The sequence below is a fragment of the Eschrichtius robustus genome, chromosome 2 (assembly GCF_028021215.1).
Source record: "Eschrichtius robustus isolate mEscRob2 chromosome 2, mEscRob2.pri, whole genome shotgun sequence".
Lineage (NCBI taxonomy): Eukaryota > Metazoa > Chordata > Mammalia > Artiodactyla > Eschrichtiidae > Eschrichtius > Eschrichtius robustus.
Genome location: NC_090825.1, coordinates 12,201,143 through 12,221,270, shown reverse-complemented (window position 1 = coordinate 12,221,270; position 20,128 = coordinate 12,201,143). Strand labels below are relative to the sequence as shown.

At 43.1% G+C, this 20,128-nt stretch overlaps 1 protein-coding gene across 4 annotated transcripts in view; it reads right to left on the bottom strand.

Annotated features, from left to right (window-relative positions):
- The window catches only part of TRIO (trio Rho guanine nucleotide exchange factor), a 372,926-nt gene that overhangs the window by 19,190 nt on the left and 333,608 nt on the right, over nt 1–20,128 (bottom strand). For all 4 annotated transcript variants that reach the window (XM_068535156.1, XM_068535157.1, XM_068535155.1 and 1 more), the window contains exons 37-47: nt 19,315–19,410; nt 12,895–13,043; nt 11,701–11,767; nt 10,244–10,347; nt 8,660–8,729; nt 4,699–4,788; nt 4,005–4,097; nt 3,229–3,279; nt 2,881–2,958; nt 1,692–1,883; nt 328–505 (exon numbers count right to left, since the gene is read on the bottom strand). In XM_068535156.1, coding sequence (XP_068391257.1) covers nt 328–505; nt 1,692–1,883; nt 2,881–2,958; nt 3,229–3,279; nt 4,005–4,097; nt 4,699–4,788; nt 8,660–8,729; nt 10,244–10,347; nt 11,701–11,767; nt 12,895–13,043; nt 19,315–19,410 — 1,168 coding nt within the window. The remainder of the gene's footprint in view (nt 1–327; nt 506–1,691; nt 1,884–2,880; nt 2,959–3,228; nt 3,280–4,004; nt 4,098–4,698; nt 4,789–8,659; nt 8,730–10,243; nt 10,348–11,700; nt 11,768–12,894; nt 13,044–19,314; nt 19,411–20,128) is intronic.

The window sequence follows — 20,128 nt, the reverse complement described above, 5'->3', positions numbered from 1 at the left end:
ATAAGGACAGTGGTGAGGGGCACATGGCTGCTCTGAATCTCGACTTTGCCACCAGCAACTCGTGGGACTTGGAGTGAATTACGAATCCACTTTGTGCCTCAGCTTCGCCGTCTATAAAATGGGAATAATATCACTACTTGCCACTTTGGGTCGTTGTGAAGATGAAATGAAGCAATATATATGGACAGTGCTTAGAACAGAGCCTGGTCCACAGTAAGTGCTCAGTAAGTCCTGTCATTCCTAGTCGTGTGTAATAGGGGGGAGACGAGAAATAGGAATGTGTACATTAGGGAAAGAAAACACGTGCCCAGTAACAACACACATTACCATTTAAAAAATTGCGCTGGTTTTCTAAAATTTGGTTGATTTCATGGATCCATGCTTGCCGAACACTTGGACTGGATGAATGCAAGATGAAGGTCTCCACCACGTCACCCGTCCTTGATGTCAGAGCAAATTTACAGGGATCATTTTCCACGTTTTCCTCCAGGCAAAGGCAACTCACCTTAAAAAAAATTAAAGCATTAGTCACAATGGTCAAAAGGTAGAAGCAACCCGAGTGTCCATCAACAGGTGAATGGATAATCAAAACGTAGTCTGTATATACAAAGGACTATTATTCAACCTTAAAAAGGAAAGACACTCTGTCACAGGCTACAACACGGGTGGGCCTGGAGGACATTATGCTACGTGAAGTGGGCCAGCCATAGACAACGCTGCTATGATTCCACTTAGATGAGGCACCTGGGGTAGTCAGATTCCTCGAGACGGTAAGCAGAAGGGTGGCTGCAGGGCTGGGGGGACGGAATGGGGAGCTAGTGTTTAATGAGGGTGAGTTTTACTTTTACAAGATGAAAAGAGTCCTGGAGATGGATGGTGGTGATGGCTGCACGACAGTGAGAACATACTTAATGCCAGTGGGCTGGGCACTGAAAAATGGTTAAGATGGCAAACTTTATGTTACGAGGTACCACAATAAAAAAACTAAACCACATTTATTTCCACTGCTCAAATGCGAAGTGAAGTTCATCCTAGGTCAGAACTGAAAACACCACTTTTTGGTTGAGCTGCCATTTTTACTGCCTCAGAAATCACTGTCTTGCCTTTTTATGACTCCTTTAACCCAGGTACATGGGGATGACCAGGGGTTTAACTAGTAGCCTGAACAGTTAACTAGAAAGGTTAACCTGCTGGGACCTCAGGCCTCCTCTGTCTCACCCTTGGTTTGTCCCCTTTACAAGACTCAGGGCCATTTGCAGTCATTTTACTTGTCTTTTTCTTCTATCAGAGAGCAAGCCAACCTACCTTGTCCATCCCTACAGCCCCTGCCCAGCTCTGAGGGCAGAGTAGGTCCTTGTTGAATGGAGAAGAGAAAAAGACCCTGGGTAAGCTATCCTCTGAACTTAAATAATTTTACATGGTCCTAGAGAAGATGGAACACAAAAACTAACCAAGATGAGGCCTTCTCATTGTGGTAAAAATGAATGCTGCAGCCACATGTGTAAGACATCAGCCACTGGGGAATACAGACAGTAGACAGATGGAGTGAATTTAAAGGTTCTGAAACGTATTAGAAAATTCTCTAAATATTTAATAAACTAAAGATCAGGACATGTCGTAAGAAAGAAACAGTTTATCAGCATGATGGGTACCTGCGTTAACACATGAGAAAACAGGCAAACACAAGTTACCTTGATACTGTTCTTGAACAGGAATCCTGGCACGGAGAAGCCCTTTTTTTTATCGAGTGGCTCACTGAAAATGACGATCTGCTCAAAGAGGAACACCCGCCTCTCTTTGCATCGAGGCAGAAGCCCCGTGTCTTGGTCCGTGACCAAGAACGTGTCCTGCAAGAGCAGCTTGCCCTGGGCAACAATTTTACCCTAGAACACGGAGAAGGGGGCAAAGAAATAGGAGAAGAAAACATTGCATTCGAAGTTAAGACACAGGAAGTTCTGTTTTTTGTTTTTTAGCTTTCCTCCCACAGAATGCTACATTTTAAATATATTTTTCTTGTATTAATTTATACAGCATAAACATTTCTTTCACTAAAACGAGGTCTTAGCTCCAAACAGAAAAATCATCTAAATAAAATTCTTGCCAACCTCTGTGTAAATCACTGGCCTCAGTTACAGTCAAAGACTGAAAGTGGATCTAAGGATCTAGTTCACAGTGGAAGAATGCTTCTCAAGGTGCGGTTCGCGGCCCGGTGGCACCAGCACCCCTGGCGGGATCCACTCACAAAAGCACAGGAGCCTGGGTTTTCAGAGGCTCTCCAGGAGAGCCTGTGTGCGCTTTTTGGAGAACCACAGCACCAGCACGTGAAACCCAAATCTCTAGCAAAACAGTAGGCAAGAAAAGTAAAACCTTCCCGTTTTCTTACTTAATAGTCAACTTGAAAAAAAAAAAGAAAAGGTTTCTGGTTCTGAATATCTTTAGGATACTAATAGGTAATATGTAATCTGAGTAGACTGTCAACTCAGAGAAAAGTCTGTAGACTAACGATGAGCACAGTGACCCTGGGGTCAAACTCCCAGGGCTGACAGACGACAGAAGGACGGGCCCCCTGCTTTCCACTACGCCTCATGCCAGGGAAGGAAACTCCGCTCCTGCAGCAGCAGAGGGCCCAAGAGACAGAGTCCTGCCTGTTCCCGCCACGAGGCACTGGGCTTTGAGCAGAGGAAGGTCCCCCCCCCCCAAAGCAAATCAAATGCACCAAAAGAAGTTGAAAGAAAGTATCAATCAGGTTGAAGGACGGTGAGAGAAGCCAGAAAACCAAGCAAAAAAGGATCAGCTTTCTCCAGGTGGAGACAAAGAATCCGAGACCAAAGAAAGTGATGGCAGCCAGAGGCCGAGTTTAAAGAAGAACAGCCGCATTACGTCAAATCCTTGCAGCCGCCCGACGTTCATCATGTCGTTGCAGCGCTTGGGGACGATGCACATGACCTCCACGGCTCTCTGCGGGGCGGGGCGGGGCGGGGCGGGGCGGGGGGGGGGGGGAAAGCAGAGTGAGCGTTCAGTTCCAGAGGGCAAGGCTGGAGCGCTAACCCTCAAATGCCTCTCCTCGATCAGTTCCTCCCCGTCCCCACCCGCTGGCGTGCAGAGGGCACATCCGGGGCTGGGTAGACCCGCCGTCGCCCACTGCCCCCGCCCCTCCCAGGGACAGGCTGCTTCGGGGAAGCGCGGGGACTGAGAGAGGAGCCCAGGGCCCGGGGGTGTAGTAAGTACCTCTAGCTCTGACGTATCCAGGCTGGCTTTTTTGGAATACTTGAGGAAGTCCTGCAAGGGAAATGGAGAGAAGGGCATGACAAGGGCGATGGTCGCATGGCAGTAACCTTTTTGATCACATGAGATGCCAGGCGCTGGGCTAATCCTCGTTTCTTCCTCCCAGTAACACAAAGAAAAGGTATCCTTTTGTGGATTTCAAGGCACAGTAGAGCAAAGTCAGACCAGATCTATCTAAGCGGGTCATGGTTCCTGTTTCACTCCAAGACAAGCGCTCATCTCTCTTTACAACCAGGTTCTAAGTTTTATACATGAAGGAATCTCAGCACCTTTAACGGTCACTTTTATCGTGGAAAATGGTGTGACTTTGCCTTCAGTGGTGCTTAGGAATTGGAATCAATCAAGGGCTACTGCTGAGCCCACAGAGAGGAATAGGCAGGGATTAAATATTTAATTTGATCTGGAGCCCCAAGAAGATTAGAAAATATGTAAGGTGGATAGAGCCCAAGAAAGCTCATTAGTATTCAAGATCTGTGGTGGGGAAAAAGCTCACCTTCACGGACCTTTTGGTTCAGAACCTGATGTAAATGATAGTGTAAGGTGTCTTATTAAATTTTAAAAAATCTACTCAAATATTTCAAATCAGAAATGACAAGACTGCTTCATATTTTTTATAGAAAAGATTCCCGTCACCTGCCAAACCCTTCCATCCCCTCACGAGTCTTGTCCTCCCGCCAAATGGGCTCCTGCCCCCAGCACGGGCACCGGCAAAGCCTCACCTTCAGCAGCAGCTGGTACTTCATGATTCTCTGCACTGGTTTGATCAGCAAATCTGTGAGCTGCAGCCTGTGGCCAAGGCGCTGCTTTAAGTCCTGTGGTTTCAAAGTAGAAAGAAGGATCTTACGTTTTGTCTTTTAAAGTCCCTGTAACTGTCAGAAATGCTAACTAACTACACTGCAGTAGAAGTAACTACTTCTAGAAAAGAGTAAAAAAGAGAAAAGATGCCACGCTGCACACAACCAACAAGTGCTGTGCCTTCGCTCAGAATGCCCAAGTTTGACACTGGAACCTTTCTGAGCTGTTTTTCAAAACAGTCTTTTATGCTTGCCTAAAATGGCCTTCTCTCAATTGCTTTCTTTTATTCACACAAACAAATATTTTATTTCTAGGCTAAAAGCCTAGATCATGAATTATCCTGAATTTGAAATAAGCCTTAAGTTTGAAATTGATTTTTAAAACCCCTTATTTTAACCATGACCCCAGTCCTCTGGATACTAAGGGATACGATCACAGCTTGAATTTACACTCGTTTCTCTGATTTATAGGAAAGAAATACAGGCTCAGAACTCATATAACTGAGGCTAAATTTCCTGAGGATTGCTTAATGTCCTGGGAAACAAATGATATTTCAATTTATTGAAATCAACTGTAACAAAGGATTCAGAAATACTTTGTCTGTAACTTAGGTCTTACCTCAAAAAAGGTATCGATGTATTCTGAGACAATGTGCTCAGACTTTGGCTTATTTTGACAATAAACTATGTACATGTGCAACCTTCTCTCCTAGGAATGAAAGGCAAACAGATGGGTTAGAATGCAGGCGCGCATGCACGTGTCAGCTCATTCATAAAGTCACGTTTCTTAAAACCCCATACTTCACCCGGCAAACACGAGAGGCAGTGAAAGGACACAGTTCTTAATATTAAGCGAGGAATCATTCTCCCCCCTTCAAACCCCGCCAGCGGTCCCAGGAAGCTTGGCTCTTTTCAGGACGTTAGAAAAGCCTCTTTAGTCTCACATACTGAAGGCAGCAAGCCATCCCTTAACGCCCTGATCCTCAAAGTGTGGTGTGCGCACCCCTGGGGCCCCTGAGGCCTTTCGGGGACCCATTAGATCAAAACTATTTTCCAAACAATACTAAGCTGTCATCTTCCCTTTCCGTTGTGCTGCCATTTGCAGTGATGTGCAAAACCAGTGGTGGGAGAAACTGCTGGCATCTTAGCAAATATCTTTCACTGCTACGCAGGCCAGTTTCACCTAAGGATGTCCTTGATGAAGTGGTAAAAATTCGTTGTATTAAAACTCAGCCATGGGGACTTCTCTGGTGGCGCAGTGGTTGAGAATCCGCCTGCCAACGCAGGGGACACGGGTTTGAGCCCTGGTCCGGGAAGATCCCACATGCCGCGGAGCAACTGAGCCCGTGCGCCACAGCTACTGAGCCTGCGCTCTGGAGCCCGCGAGCCACAGCTACTGAGCCCACGTGCCACGACTACTGAAGCCTGAGCGCCTACAGCCTGTGCTCCGCAACAAGAGAAGCCACCGCAATGAGAAGCCCACGCACCACAGCGAAGAGTAGCACCGCGCGCCGCAACTAGAGAAAGCCCGCGCGCAGCAACGAAGACCCAACACAGCCATACATACATACACACATATGTACACGTACATACACACATACATAAATAGATACCAAAAAAAACACCACCTCAACCGTGGACTATACATCTTTTTAACGTTCCTGTGACAAAATGGAGATGCTCGTGACACTCGTGCCCTGTGCTACAGTAGTCAAGGCAAAGCCCTCGTGTGGCTGAGCCATGAGCGGAACCGACTGCTTGTTTTCATGGACCATTTTTACTTGAAAGAATGATGGACACACACTGTAATTATTTACACGTGGGTATCTGGTAGACACTTTCCTGAATATGAATAAAATAAGCCTGTCGTTTCAAGGCAAACAACCTGCAATGTCTATTAATAATGAAAACTTGAGCTTTCAAGCAAAAAATTATACTTTTGGAAAACATGGATCTGCTACCTTGAACTTGACAATACTTAAAGACTTTTCTGAAGAGATGGGTGGTGATATGAACAAATCTGATTTTTTGATACTGTTTATTGAAATGTTTCAACATCTGGAAGATCTGTCTGAATCAGTGAACCAGAATTTACAATGCGGGATGTCACAAGCTGGTGCAGGGGTAAAAGAGCCTTTAAGTGTGAGACAGTTCAATGGCTTTTAGTGCAACAGCAAGAGAGAAGTTCACCAATGGGTTTTCAGATTCCATGTTGCGACTAACCTTCAAGAAATTCTCACTTGTTGAGTTTTGATGTAGTATCTAAGAAAACTATCTATAATTATCAGAAAAGGCTATTAAAACACTCCTCCCTTTCCATCCAAATATCTGTGTGAGGATGGATTTTTTTCATAAATTTTAACTAAAAAACATACTACAATAGGTTCAATACAGAAACTGATATAAAAATGCATCTGTCTTACTGATGAAAGAAATTAAAGATGATACCAACAGATGGAGAGATATACCATGTTCTTGGATTGGAAGAATCAACATTGTGAAAATGAGTATACTACCCAAAGCAATCTACAGATTCAATGCAATCCCTATCAAATTACCAATGGCATTTTTTACGGAGCTAGAACAAATCATCTTAAAATTTGTATGGAGACACAAAAGACCCCGAATAGCCAAAGCAGTCTTGAGGCAAAAAAATGGAGCTGGAGGAATCAGACTCCCTGACTTCAGACTATACTACAAAGCTACAGTAATCAAGACAATATGGTACTGGCACAAAAACAGAAACATAGATCAATGGAACAAGATAGAAAGCCCAGAGATTAACCCACGCACCTATGGTCAACTAATCTATGACAAAGGAGGCAAAGATATACAATGGAGAAAAGACAGTCTCTTCAATAAGTGGTGCTGGGAAAACTGGACAGCTACATGTAAAAGAATGAAATTAGAATACTCCCTAACACCATACACAAAAATAAACTCAAAATGGATTAGAGACCTAAATATAAGACTGGACACTATAAAACTCTTAGAGGAAAACATAGGAAGAACACTCTTTGACATAAATCACAGCAAGATCTTTTTTGATCCACCTCCTAGAGTAATGGAAATAAAAACAAAAATAAACAAGTGGGACCTAATGAAACTTCAAAGCTTTTGCACAGCAAAGGAAACCATAAACAAGACGAAAAGACAACCCTCAGAATGGGAGAAAATATTTGCAAATGAATCAACGGACAAAGGATTAATCTCCAAGATTTACAAGCAGCTCATGCAGCTCAATATTAAAGAAACAAATACCCCAATCCAAAAATGGGCAGAAGACCTAAATAGACATTTCTCCAAAGAAGACATACAGACGGCCACGAAGCACATGAAAAGATGCTCAACATCACTAATTATTAGAGAAATGCAAATCAAAACTACAATGAGGTATCACCTCACTCCTGTTAGAATGGGCATCATCAGAAAATCTACAAACAACAAATGCTGGAGAGGGTGTGGAGAAAAGGGAACCCTCTTGCACTGTTGGTGGGAATGTAAATTGATACAGCCACTATGGAGGACAATATGGAGGTTCCTTAAAAAACTAAAAATAGAATTACCATATGACCCAGCAATCCCACTACTGGGCATATACCCAGAGAAAACCGTAATTCAAAAAGACACATGCACCCGAATGTTCATTGCAGCACTATTTACAATAGCCAGGTCATGGAAGCAACCTAAATGCCCATCAGCAGACGAATGGATAAAGAAGTTGTGGTACATATATACAATGGAATATTACTCAGCCATAAAAAGGAACGAAATTGAGTCATTTGTTGAGACGTGGATGGATCTAGAGACTGTCATACAGAGTGAAGGAAGTCAGAAAGAGAAAAACAAATATCGTATATTAATGCATGTATGTGGAACCTAGAAAAATGGTACAGATGAGCCAGTTTGCAGGGCAGAAGTTGAGACACAGATGTAGAGAATGGACATATGGACACCAAGGGGGGGAAAACTGCGGTGAGGTGGGGATGGTGGTGTGCTGAATTGGGCGATTGGGATTGACATGTATACAGCGATGTGTATAAAATTGATGCCTAATAAGAAAAAAAAAAAAATGCATCTGTCTTCTATTAAGCCAGACATTAAGGAGATCTGCAAAAATACAAAAATCCTGGTCACTAATTTTTTGAAAATATAGTATTTTTTCCTAGAAAAACCCCCAAACCTTTATTGTTAACATGCTTTAGATACACACAAAAATTTGGTTACTATATTAAACCCACTGCACGTCTCGATACATAACCACCTGCACCAGACACTTGTTTGCCTACAGACATTCCCAAATGTTCCTCCTTCTGGTCTGGCTCTGGTCCCCTTCTGACCAGTCTGTACTGTTTGTGAGCTGAACAGCCAACTGGGGCCAGGTGACTGGGAAAGCTGATCATTCAAATGTAGAATAGCAACGGGGGATTTTGAGTCCAACTCGCTGACATTGTACAGTGTGATTTTATTCTTAATATAAGCACTTTTATAACCTACAAAGGAGTTCTCCTTTAATCTGACAAGCCAATTACTAAATATGACAACACAGAACAGAATATAAATAATGCTATTGTACTTACATGTTTAACAAAAAGGGATCCTAGTTTTTCCGGATCTTCAAGGCACTTTTCCAACTCTCCTAAAAAAAAGCTGAAATGAAAGGAGAAATATTAGAACCATTTCCAATTTGGCCTTCTAATTTTAGATTGAGATTTATATTTTCAAAATATTCTGTTTTGACACAAACAATTGGGAAGTGTAAAGTATATGCTTAACAAATATAATGCACACCGAAAACATTTTGTTAGGACAGAAAGCAAAAAGAGACACAGTTTTACAAGGCAAGGCAGAGTGACACATCCCTTGACTGGCAAACTTCCCCTCCTCTGGATAATCAACCTTTTTTGTCTCCTTTTGTTTTTAAATGACACAAACAATAATATCCCATCTGAATATGGGGTAAAAAATAAATGATTCAAAGCAACTGGTCATTTTTCTCTCTAAAAACTTGGTCCTCGTACCTGTGAGTTTCATATTCTTTCCATGGTAATTTTTAGGAGGCTCAAATTGGACAATAACAGATACAAAATACTGAATGTTACCTGGGCCAGCTTTATAAAGTTTTCTCAAATATTATCAAAATCAACTTCTAGGTTGCAAATATTAGCTTCCATTAAGATGAGAATTAGGTATCCGCAGAAACAAAACAGCTGTGGACAACTACTCTTCACTTCTTCTGGGCCATAGTAGTTGGTAAGATGTATGCCCACCTTAATTATCACTTACATATGCTGATATTTGTATCTGGTATTTTACTAACCTGCAAACCAGTACGCCAATAAATGCTACGCTGAACTGCCTTGCACTTGAGGATTCAATATCCCCTAGTTCTGCGCACACCACGGCACACACCACATTGCTGGGAGCAATTTCTCTGTCTGGTCGTCCCAGGAGCCTTGTGCCGTTTCCCCTTCCCTGTCACAGCTTAAAACCAGCCTTGGGAGCAGATGACTAGATAATAGCACCAAATATCCTTTTTTTAAAATAGGTTTCACTGTAGATTAGGACAGGTGCGGCAAGGTAGTGGGATCAAATTTGATTTTCATGGGCAATCATGTCTACTTGCCCCATTAAAGCTGACTTGAAAAAACTCTCTAACAGTAATTTGTATTTATTAAAGAGGTGGCTGCAATTCTAATTAGAAACACTCATCGAGGCTCACTCTATGCAGATGTTATTCTAAGTGCTTTACATGTATTAACTCAGTCACGCTTCACAAAAGTCCCACGAGGAGGGTAACACCATGACCCACACTGTGTAGAGGAAAGGATGGAGGCAAAGAGAGGGGAAGCAAAGGGCTCGGGGTCAGGACCATGCTGTGAACCCAGGCGGTCAGGCTCGGTGCCCGGGCTTCCAGCCTTCCCAACACAGGCACCTGGATGGATCAGCACAAAGGAGGTAAGAGACTTCCTCGTGCTGTGAAATGCAACCAGAAAAGGCCTCGGAACACCAATATTTCCTTTACACCAGCTACCTCCATGGGGCCACATAGGTAAGGAAATGAAATGAATCAACAAACATCCTTTCTCGTTCGCTTGACGTGATGCAGTTTAGCGGGTGATGACAGACTGTCCACCAATGAGCATGGTATGTATTTTACGTACTCTCTGTGCCAGTCGTAAATCTGATGGATGTTGCCAAACACAATCTTGTCTTTGCCTTTCATGTCATCGGGAACGCCATCTTCTTTCATAAGTGCCATGTAGCCCTAAAATTAAATATTTAAAGATAAGATTATTTCATTGAACATGTTTGAATCAAGTAATGGTTTACTGACTGAGAGCCACAAAGGATAAAAGAGACATACGCACTGTCTTGTAAACCAGTTCTTTATTTAAGAACAAAAACCCTTTGTGAAATGTGTCCTTAACTGGCCCTTGAAATACAGTTACATTCATTGACATGATTTTCTCTGCCTCAACTATTTAGCATTCAAAGATCAAAACTCTTCTGAGGAATTGGAAAGTTTAAATAAATGTAAATGGTTTCATAAAACAAATCATCTTGTCAGCTTGTAAAGATTAAATATTTGGCCAGAAGCATATTTCCTCTGTTCTTGGTACTGATCTGATATAAACAGATTTTCTTTTCTTTTTGGATTATTTACATAATTTGTTAAATAAGCATTTAACAACATACTTTTCACAAATTGATTTTTAACAACAGTTGATTAACTATGTTGCTAAAATGTGGTTTAAAACTTCTATATAACTTGGATGTGATTCAGCCTGTACAAGAAGCTCTGACGTTTTCAAGTTATCGTTAGTAATGATTACAGACATGTCAAGCATGTTTAATCCTTTATGTTATGCAACTAACTGTAATAGGCATTACTTTTAATGGAATGTACATCCAAAAAGTATTGCCCTGTACATATTTGCAAAGTTGAAAGAATAAGTGATAAAAGTTTTATATTATAAAAATAGCTTTTTGATAAGTTGAGTTTATTAATATGATTATGCCCTAAAGTTAATGGCAGGGACAAGCCTAGAGAGAGCCCTTGATTTAGTATGAAAGGCAGTGGTTTTGCTATGGGTACAAAGTGCGTATCAACTTCTGGTCAGTGAAAAGTGGTGACATATTCGTTCTGTGAAAACTACAAGCAAATGGCCTGGGGTGGTAGCCACCGACCAAGCTCTGAACCCAGGTTGGATGCAGGATGTAACTGAATCCATAGCTGGTCACATTGACTTTTCAACCAATGATGTCCTCATTTCTGTGGTGATACCCACACTCTTGTAAAATAATTAAAGGCCGGATTTCCATATAAGCAATTCAATGGTTGGAGATAATATTTACAAACTTAATTATACAAAGAAGAGACTATGTCAAGATGCACCATGCAAAAAAGAAGCCTTTAAAAAGTGAATACCGATTGTTGAGATAATTGGCTAAATTTTATTTTTCAGAAATATTTTGTTGGTTGTTGTTATTGTGTTTTGTTTTAGTCAAAAATATTTTTAAAGCTTTTGAGAAGGTATCGGCTTTCAATTGTGCGGTACAACACCCCCGTGGCAACCCTCAGGGCGGATACAGGTTATCACATCTCTGAAACACACACCTCCACCACACAGCCGAGGTCCCGCACATAGTCACGTTCTGTCTCCACTAATTCTTGCAAAACGTAGCTGAAAAAAAGAGAGAAAAAACAGTGTTTACCACCTACAATCCAAGGAATTTTCCGAATGAATTCATCCGCCCTTTTGCTTTTGTCAGGTCAGATTCTGCAGGGGCGGCTGTGAAGTGACCTCTCAAACTTGCACAAGTGGATCTCCAATTGTTGTGTGTCCCCAGTCACTGACAGGTTCATGCGGGTGACCCACGGGTGCTGCAGAGGTCACAAGACACCTCGCATTCCGGGTGAGTTCACACCACTGGCCTCTGATCACGTGTACGAGGAACAAAAGCAGCACAGACATAACTCTGTTATAAAGGCATGATGCTAAAGCAAGTAGGGTTTTTGCTTGCTTGTGTTTTCATGATAAAGTCATTTTAAGCTTCGTTGGACATACAAAAGAAATTTAACTCAGATGTTTAAAGCCTTGGGTCTGACCACATCATTCAGAAGTATTTCTTTTCGTAAGGTTCAGTAACCGTTTAAGGCCACTCCAGATGATAGAAGACAATTCCTGGATCCGTTAGAGCAAACAACCTCAGTTGACCTAAAAAGGTTCGTTGGTTGGTTGGTCGGTTTGTTCATTCATTCATTCAGCCAACACTGGCCAGGCACCTCCTATGCACCCGATGCCACTCTAGGTGCTGGGATACAGCACTCAATAAAACCAAGTCTCTGTACTCATGCAGCTGGTAAGTTTTTTCCTCTTCTCCAAATGCAATTTTAAACCTTTTGCAATATTCTTCGAGACTTTTTAACTGAAACTGAAAAGCTCTACCACTAAGGTATGTTTCAAGTTTTGGGGACTGCATTTAATTTTATGTTATCTTCTTTTTTCTTCACAACTATGTATATAATAGAAAGTAAGGCAGTTTCTCACCAGAAGTGACAAAAAATATTCTTGTATCATTCTCGTTTATAAGTAAAGTATAATATACAAATAAAACAATAAAAGCTGCAGCTATGGCTTACTGCGCCCTCTTGAGGTTCTGAGTACTTTGCAAACAAACATACAATCGCTCGGCGAGAGACCCTGGGTCTCCTCCTCGTGTGACTCAGGGATGAATCCCAGCCACAGCTCTGTAGGTGACAAAGCCAGGAGGGAAGCCACCAAACAACGACAATGAGAACATTTCTTACTGCCGTCTCTTTAAAGAGCTGGATTTCCTCTCTTCCATCTCATCAATGGGCGAGGAGGAGGACAGAAGGGAGTTGTCTGAAGGGTTGAAGGAGGGGCTGCTACTTCCTCCCTGGTCGACGAGGAGTGAGCTGGGACGATCCTCCAGCGCCTACAAGAAACCAGATCGCCAGTCAGGCCTCCTGCCCACACAGTGCGTGAGGCTGAAATTAGGGCCAGAAAATCTCACACGTCAGAAAATACCGAAGGCCTGGTTACAACACTATAGAGTCTGTGTGTGTGAAGTCACATCGCATTTAACAACAAAACCCCCAGCATTATTTCTGAAATTGAGTAAGAGGAGCTGCACAAAAGAGGAAAGTTAGAATGAAAAGAACGGTGGATTTATACCCGTTAATATTTTCTGCTCCTGGTTACCAAATAATTAGAAACAGTACCACAGACCGTACCCATTTCAAATCTAGCCCTTTTCTTTCCAGTTGTATTCCTGCCACATGAAAGCACGACCATGTCGGAAGTGCGTGCAGTCGCCTCGTTCAGGCCGGTGTACCCAGACACACTGCCCGCATTCCTGGCTGGTGGACCATGCAGCAACATTAGCAAACCTATAGTTTAATTAAACAGACTCATACTTCAATGCACGGAGATCATGCAGCTAAAATTAATCTCTAACTCTGTGACACTCGCAACTTTCTTCTTCCTCAGGAAGTGGTTGCCATGCCAATCTTGAACACAGCTTTTTCAGTGATCAATAAATCTGTGACTTGAATATTGATGACTTTCCTCCCTGGGTTAGTGTGACAATGATCAGCAACTGATTACTTTCTAATTGGTACATATTAATTTTCTCTCTTAACCTGAATTCATAAAACTACTAGGGGTATAGGTGATATTGCCTTTCTTTTAAATTGAAATATAGTTGATCTACAGTGTCGTGTTAGTTTCAGGTATCCAGCAAAGTGATTCAGCTATATGTTTTTTTTTCAGATTCTTTTCCATTATAGATTATTACAAGATATTGAATAGTTTCCTGTAGGTCCTTGCTGTTTATCTATTTTATATATAGAAGTATGTACCTGTTAATCCCAAACTCCTAATTTATCCCTCCCCGCCACCTTTCCCCTTTGGTAACCGTAAGTTTGTTTTCTATGTCTCTGAGTCTATTTGTTTTGTAAATAAGTTCATTTGTATAATTTTTTAAGATTCCATATATAAGTGATATCGTATGATATCTGTCTTTCTCTCTCTGACTTACTTCACTTAGTATGATAATCTCTAGTTGCATCCATGTTGCTGCAAATGGCATTATTTCATTCTTTTTTTTTTAACGTCTGAGTAATACTCCATTGTGTATATATACCACATCTTCTTTATCCATTCATCTGTCGATGGGTATTTAGGTTGCTTCCACGTCTTGGCTATTGTAAATATAGCTGCAGTGAATGTTGTGGTGCATGTATCTTTTCGAGTTAAGAGTTTTCATCTTTTCTGGGTATATGCCCAGGAGTGGGATTGCTGGATCATATGGTAACTCTACTTTTAGTTTTTGAAGGAACCTCCATACTGTTCTCCATACTGGCTGTACCAATTTACATTCCCACCAACAGTGTAGGAGGATTCCCTTTTCTCCACACCCTTTGATGATGGCTATTCTGACCAGTGCGAGGTGATACCTCATTGTAGTTTTGATTTGCATTCTCTGATGATTAGCGATGTTGAGCATCTTTTCACGTGCCTGTTGGCCATCTGTATGTTTTCTTCGGAGAAATGTTTATTTAGGTCTTCTGCTCATTTTTTGATTGGTTTTTTTTTTTTGATATTGAGCTGCATGAGCTGTTGGTATATTTTGGAGATTAATCCCTTGTCAGTCACATCATTTGCAAATAGGTGATAGTTCTTTTAAAATTTTCAAAGCACCCTGACTGGACAGAGATGATCAAAAGGTATTTCAGCAACTTAACTGGGAAAATGTGATTTACTTCTCTTCAAACAAAAGCCCAATACAAACTACAAGAACACTTAATATTTCCTATCATATTAAAACCTCTAATGCTTGTCCTATTTCCCCCCTAAGAGTTAACAGGCTGAAGCTGACGCCATCACCGAGCACAGCTTTGAGAACACCAAGTCTGCTCCTGCAATCTTGTTCACCAAACCCACGGAGCTGTGCAAACACACCAACTCTTGCTCTTAGTTATGAAAAAGTTAAGGAACGGGGCTTGATGGGAAAGTAGCATTCTGATTTTTAAATAAATAGCTCTTGACCTCTAGTGGAAGCGCACGTTTCGTGGTAGCAGCAGGGCCTGGCCCATGCGCGTGGGCCCCGGAGGCCTTGGACGGGAGACTCAGGAGACTGGAGGCTGGAGGACGAGGGGAGGGAGCAGCGGCGCTGTCTCCTGCCCAGATGTGCAAGGAAACAGCCGAAGCTCGTTAGCTTTAATTACGGTCACTTGAACGGTGAGCAAAGAGAGAGACAAGAAAGGCTCCAGATGGCCGCTCACGCGGAGGAGCGGGCGGGGAGGCCCCGTCCGGACCTGCCCCAGAGGCATCCAGCCTCCTTCCGCTGCCTCTCCTGGACGTGCTGGTGTGGACCCCGGTGGGTGGCCGGGGGGGGTGCAGGCGTGCCCCCAGGCTGCAGTCACGCTTGTGCCGTCCACTCCTGGCCGCCCAGCGGCTCTCCCACCGACTGTGCGTGAGTGAAAAGGCTCAAAGCTGCCCCGGAGCTGGAATCGCGGGGACTTCACAGGTTCGGATGAATAATCTGTGAAACCTTCTGGGTTGGGCGGGTTTTTGTGGGTAGGTTCTTGTCAACTTTCCCTGTTTCTTACATGAAGAGAGACTATCCGTGCAGACCTAGCTCTTCTGAGGTTAGTTCTGGTAAATTATATTTTCTTAAGAAACTGCCCATTTCATCCAGGTTTTCAAATTGGCTTTCGAAGAGTTGAACAAAGTAACGTGTCATGATTGTTTCAATTCCCTCAGTTTATCTTTCCTTTGTAATTTCTTATTTTGTGAATTTGGGCTATCTTCTTCGGAAGCTTACCTGAAGTCCATGTGTTTTGAAAGAACAAATTTTGGGTTTTATTTCTTATTCTATTTTTCTGTTTTCCAACTCATTCATTTCTGCTTTTATCTCTGTGAATTCATTCCTCCTGCTTTTTTAAACAAAATTTTGTTGTTCTTCTAATATCTTGAGCTACATGTTTATTTATTTTCATTCTTTCTTGTATCTCCCTTTATATTCAGATCAACAAAGAGAAGAAAACTCCAAAGTCAGATTCAGTCCCTGCAGCTGTCAGCCGCCATTGCCCACACCTTCCAATACTGATCAGGAACGTGGAGGTGGAGAGAGAGGCAAATTCCAAGGAAAGGTGTGCAGGGTGGTTTTTCCTTTTCAGGCGGAATCCTCAGGTTCAGGGCGAGGAGAGTCAGTTCCCTGAACACACACTGCACGACAGCAGGACACCTTCTCCCCTCGCCTCCCCAGACCACTGCACACACAGCTTTGGAGGGATAATAATTCAGCGTTCAAATCCGATCACCAAGTCACGAGGGCCTAAGAGACGGCCCTCAGGAAAACGAACAGGAAGACCAAGGAGCCACAGCACACGGTGAAATATGCAGGAGTAACTCAGAGTCATGCGAGCATGACAGGGTGAAGGATAGTAAAATGGTTCACAGAGCTTTCAGTGACAAAAAGTACTTCCTGTTTGAGGACTAGTGACCAGAAACCAAGGGAGAGTTCTGTTTCCCCTGAACCAGAAAAAGAGGGCAGAATTTAGATTACATTCCATGGAGAATGAAGAAGAGATGAGCTCACCATAAAAAGCCTAAATATGGTTCTCCAACGGGGAGGGAAGGCACGAGTGAGCGCCCAGGTGGAGGGAACCCGGCTGGGAGCTTAACAAACAGCAGTCGCTTTACCATCCCCTGCTTCCAGCTGAGAGATGGGCTCAGAGAGGCGGAAGCAGTCAGTAGGAGAGTCTGAACCCACATCTATCTGATTCCAAAACCTACGCCCTTTCCACTCTGCCAACAGCTTTATGCCCATTAACTTCGGAAGAGACATAAGTGAGTGGAAATAAGTCAGTTTCAATGGATAAAGTTTAATTATTCAGAACTTAAAAGGGGGAGTAAACCAGTAAGAGCTGAGAGACCAGCCATAGAACTCCTCTCCATCTGAAGTCCATCTGAATCAATTACACATGAATCTCAGCCCACTTACAATGGAATCCATTCAAATACCTGCAGAATAATGACTAGCAGGTTGACAAAGTGTTGTCTCACAACATTCCTTGGGAAAACTACTTAAATTATTAGACAAAAATGATTTTAATGATCATATAACTGATGTGTATAAATGGCTGTTTTTAAAATGTTTAAGAATGCTTGAAAACTCATTAGATATAATTTAAGCATCTTTTTAGACCATTAATCAACTTGTCTCTCAAAAAGATAGCCAGGATGTGGTTTAGCTCAGTTCCTACTGACATGATCCCGAATTTTTGACCAGTGGAGTCAAGTTCTTGACTTATTTACCAAGTCCTGGCAGCCCTCCTGCCTAATGTCTTGTCTAAGCTCGAAGCCCACTGCGTCCTTCTCAGATCACAGCACAGAACACCAAGCAGGGGGAATTCCAGCTACGGCAGGGCAATACCTGTCGGTCTGAATTTTGGATACAATTCCCCATTTGACCTAGTCAACCAGCCTCACTAGAAGCTGCTTAGGGGTGGGTGGGAGAAGCAACTGGAGTTATATACATGGTACCTAGTTAACACTGGCTCTGGAAGATAAATTCCTAACTGTAAAGAAGTGCAGCTAACTCTTGAACAACGCAGGGCTTGGGATGCTGATTCTCTGTACACGTGGTTCCTCGGTGTCTGTGGTTCTGATTCTGTGGATTCAACCCAGGGCAGACTGTGTTGTACTAGAGTATTCACTATTGAAAAAAAATCTGCATAAAAGTGGACCCATGAAATTCAAACCCAGGTTGTTTAAGGATCAATTGTATACCCTTTGATCTAGCAATTCCAGTGCTGGAAATTTACCCTACAGGTTTAATCACACATATAAATGACAGTGGATGTTTACAATGGTGAAAACTGAAAACAATAGATATATATTATTATGAATTTATTTAAATAAATTATAGTAGATTTCTATCTCTGCCCCTTACTAGCTGGTCAAGTTTTTAAGCCTTCTGTATGCCTCAGTTTTCTCATCTGTAAAATGAGAATAGGACAGTACATGCCTACCTCGTAGGGCTGCTGTGGGGAGTATATACAAAGAAACTGTCTGGAGGGAAACACATCAAACTCTTACGGAGAATGGAATGTGGGAGAGGCCAAGGGCTTTTACTTTAGGAGGTGCGACTTTTAAAAGATGTTGTAGGGTAGCAGGATATACTAGTCTAAAATGTTGTTACCATTACTGGTTTTTCTGTTTCACAGGAAAACTAAAGAAACACAGAAATTTATTGATTTGAATCAGTTAGAAACAATGCAAACCTGTCTAACTTCCATGAATCAACATTTGATTTGGGGCTTTTATTAAATGAATCCATCTTGACCAACTGGCAACAGAGAGGTCACAAAAAGAATAAAGCCCTTATACAGCAATGCAAACCCTTCTCTCTCATACACTGCAAACCCAAGTGAAAGATCTCAGAGACAGCAAGAGAGACTTCCAGTGGTACCTGTTGAGTCCAATGACCCTGTGCACAACTTTGGACAAGACTGGAGTTGACCACATTGGCTATGACGGTCCCAGCACTGCAGACAATGTGGGTGTAGGGAAGGACTGACCTTGGCTCCTGGGAGGTCCCTCTAAGCCCGTGGAATGTCCTGCCTGATGAAGTCTTTGTTTACCGGGGGTTCTTGGGCTAAGACAGATAGTCTATGCTAACAACGTGACTTTGGGTGAGGGCTTCGGTCCACGTCCTCTCTTAATCCCCGGAGAGGCAGGGGACAAGGGTGAGCCATGTGAGCTCACCCTCGTGTACGTGACTGAGCCCAAATAAAAACTCTGGACACCAAGGCTTGGCGGGGCGGGGGCAGGGTGTCCTGGCTGGTGATACCCTGCACGTATCACCACACACTGTGCGAGGCGGGGAGAGCCAGCGTTGTGCACATGACTCCACTGGGAGAGGACAATGGCAGCTTGAACCTGACCCTCCTGGACCTGCTCCTGCACCCCTTCCCTGGCTGAGCTTCACCTGTGTCTGTTCATGGCAATGAACCGCAACTGCGGCTTCTCTAAGTTCTGTAAGTCCTTCAAGCCAATTACTGAACCTGAGGGTGGTCCTGGGCTTCCCGAACTCCGTCCTGCAGACCAGAGCCACACCTGGACGAGGGCCCGCCCGCCTACAAGCAGCACCCTGGAGCAACTTCCAGCCCTCAGCCTGAGTCTCTGGGAAGCCTTACCATCTTGCTTTTCACGAGTTCCTCGATCGCACTGACAAGCTCGGCTGCGCTCGGCGTTTCGGAGCTGGTGGGGCGGACTAATAACCGAGAAGAGGCCTATGGAGGAAGTTGAGAAAAAGAGAGGGGGAGGGAAATGCCTCGTGTTAGTCACTGGGCAGACAGAATTCTCCTGCAAGCTCAATCTCCTTCTAAAAGTAATTCCAGACAAAAAGACCACAAGTTTGTCTTTGTTTGCATTTATTTAAAGCCATCTTTTAAAATTTACAATATTCTGACATGAAATACTAAATAGGACCTGTCTGGGATACACGTGGAAAGCAGACAAAGTCTGTTTCTAATCCGCAGTCATGTACCATCAGAATGTTTTTCAAAGAGGTGACTGGGCACGGGAAAATTCTAACTTTTGCAACTGCTGACTAGGCTACTGGCTAAGGAGGAAAAGGCAGAGAATCTGATCAACGGAAGAGTGAAAGGCTTAAGGGCTAATGAGGGAACCCTTTAAAAAATCGGGAAACAAAACTGGATACTAAAAATGGCTTTACTGTGTGGATGGGGTTAAAAGAAAGAAACAAGAAAAGGAAAGGAACCGGGAGCACCGGCCAGACAGGGAAGAGGGGGACAAGCTCACCATTTTCTGTGCCATCCACTTCCCCAGTGATTAGTGCAGAGGACAGGAGATCTGTGGCCTCACAAGCTATCAGATGCCACTTACGGCTAGAGTTGGGGTGTACAGGGGTGGACAGGTAAGGAGTCTGGGAGAGGGGCTACTGAGCTCGAGTTTCAGTAATTAGCAAACACGCTGTGTTTGCGGATT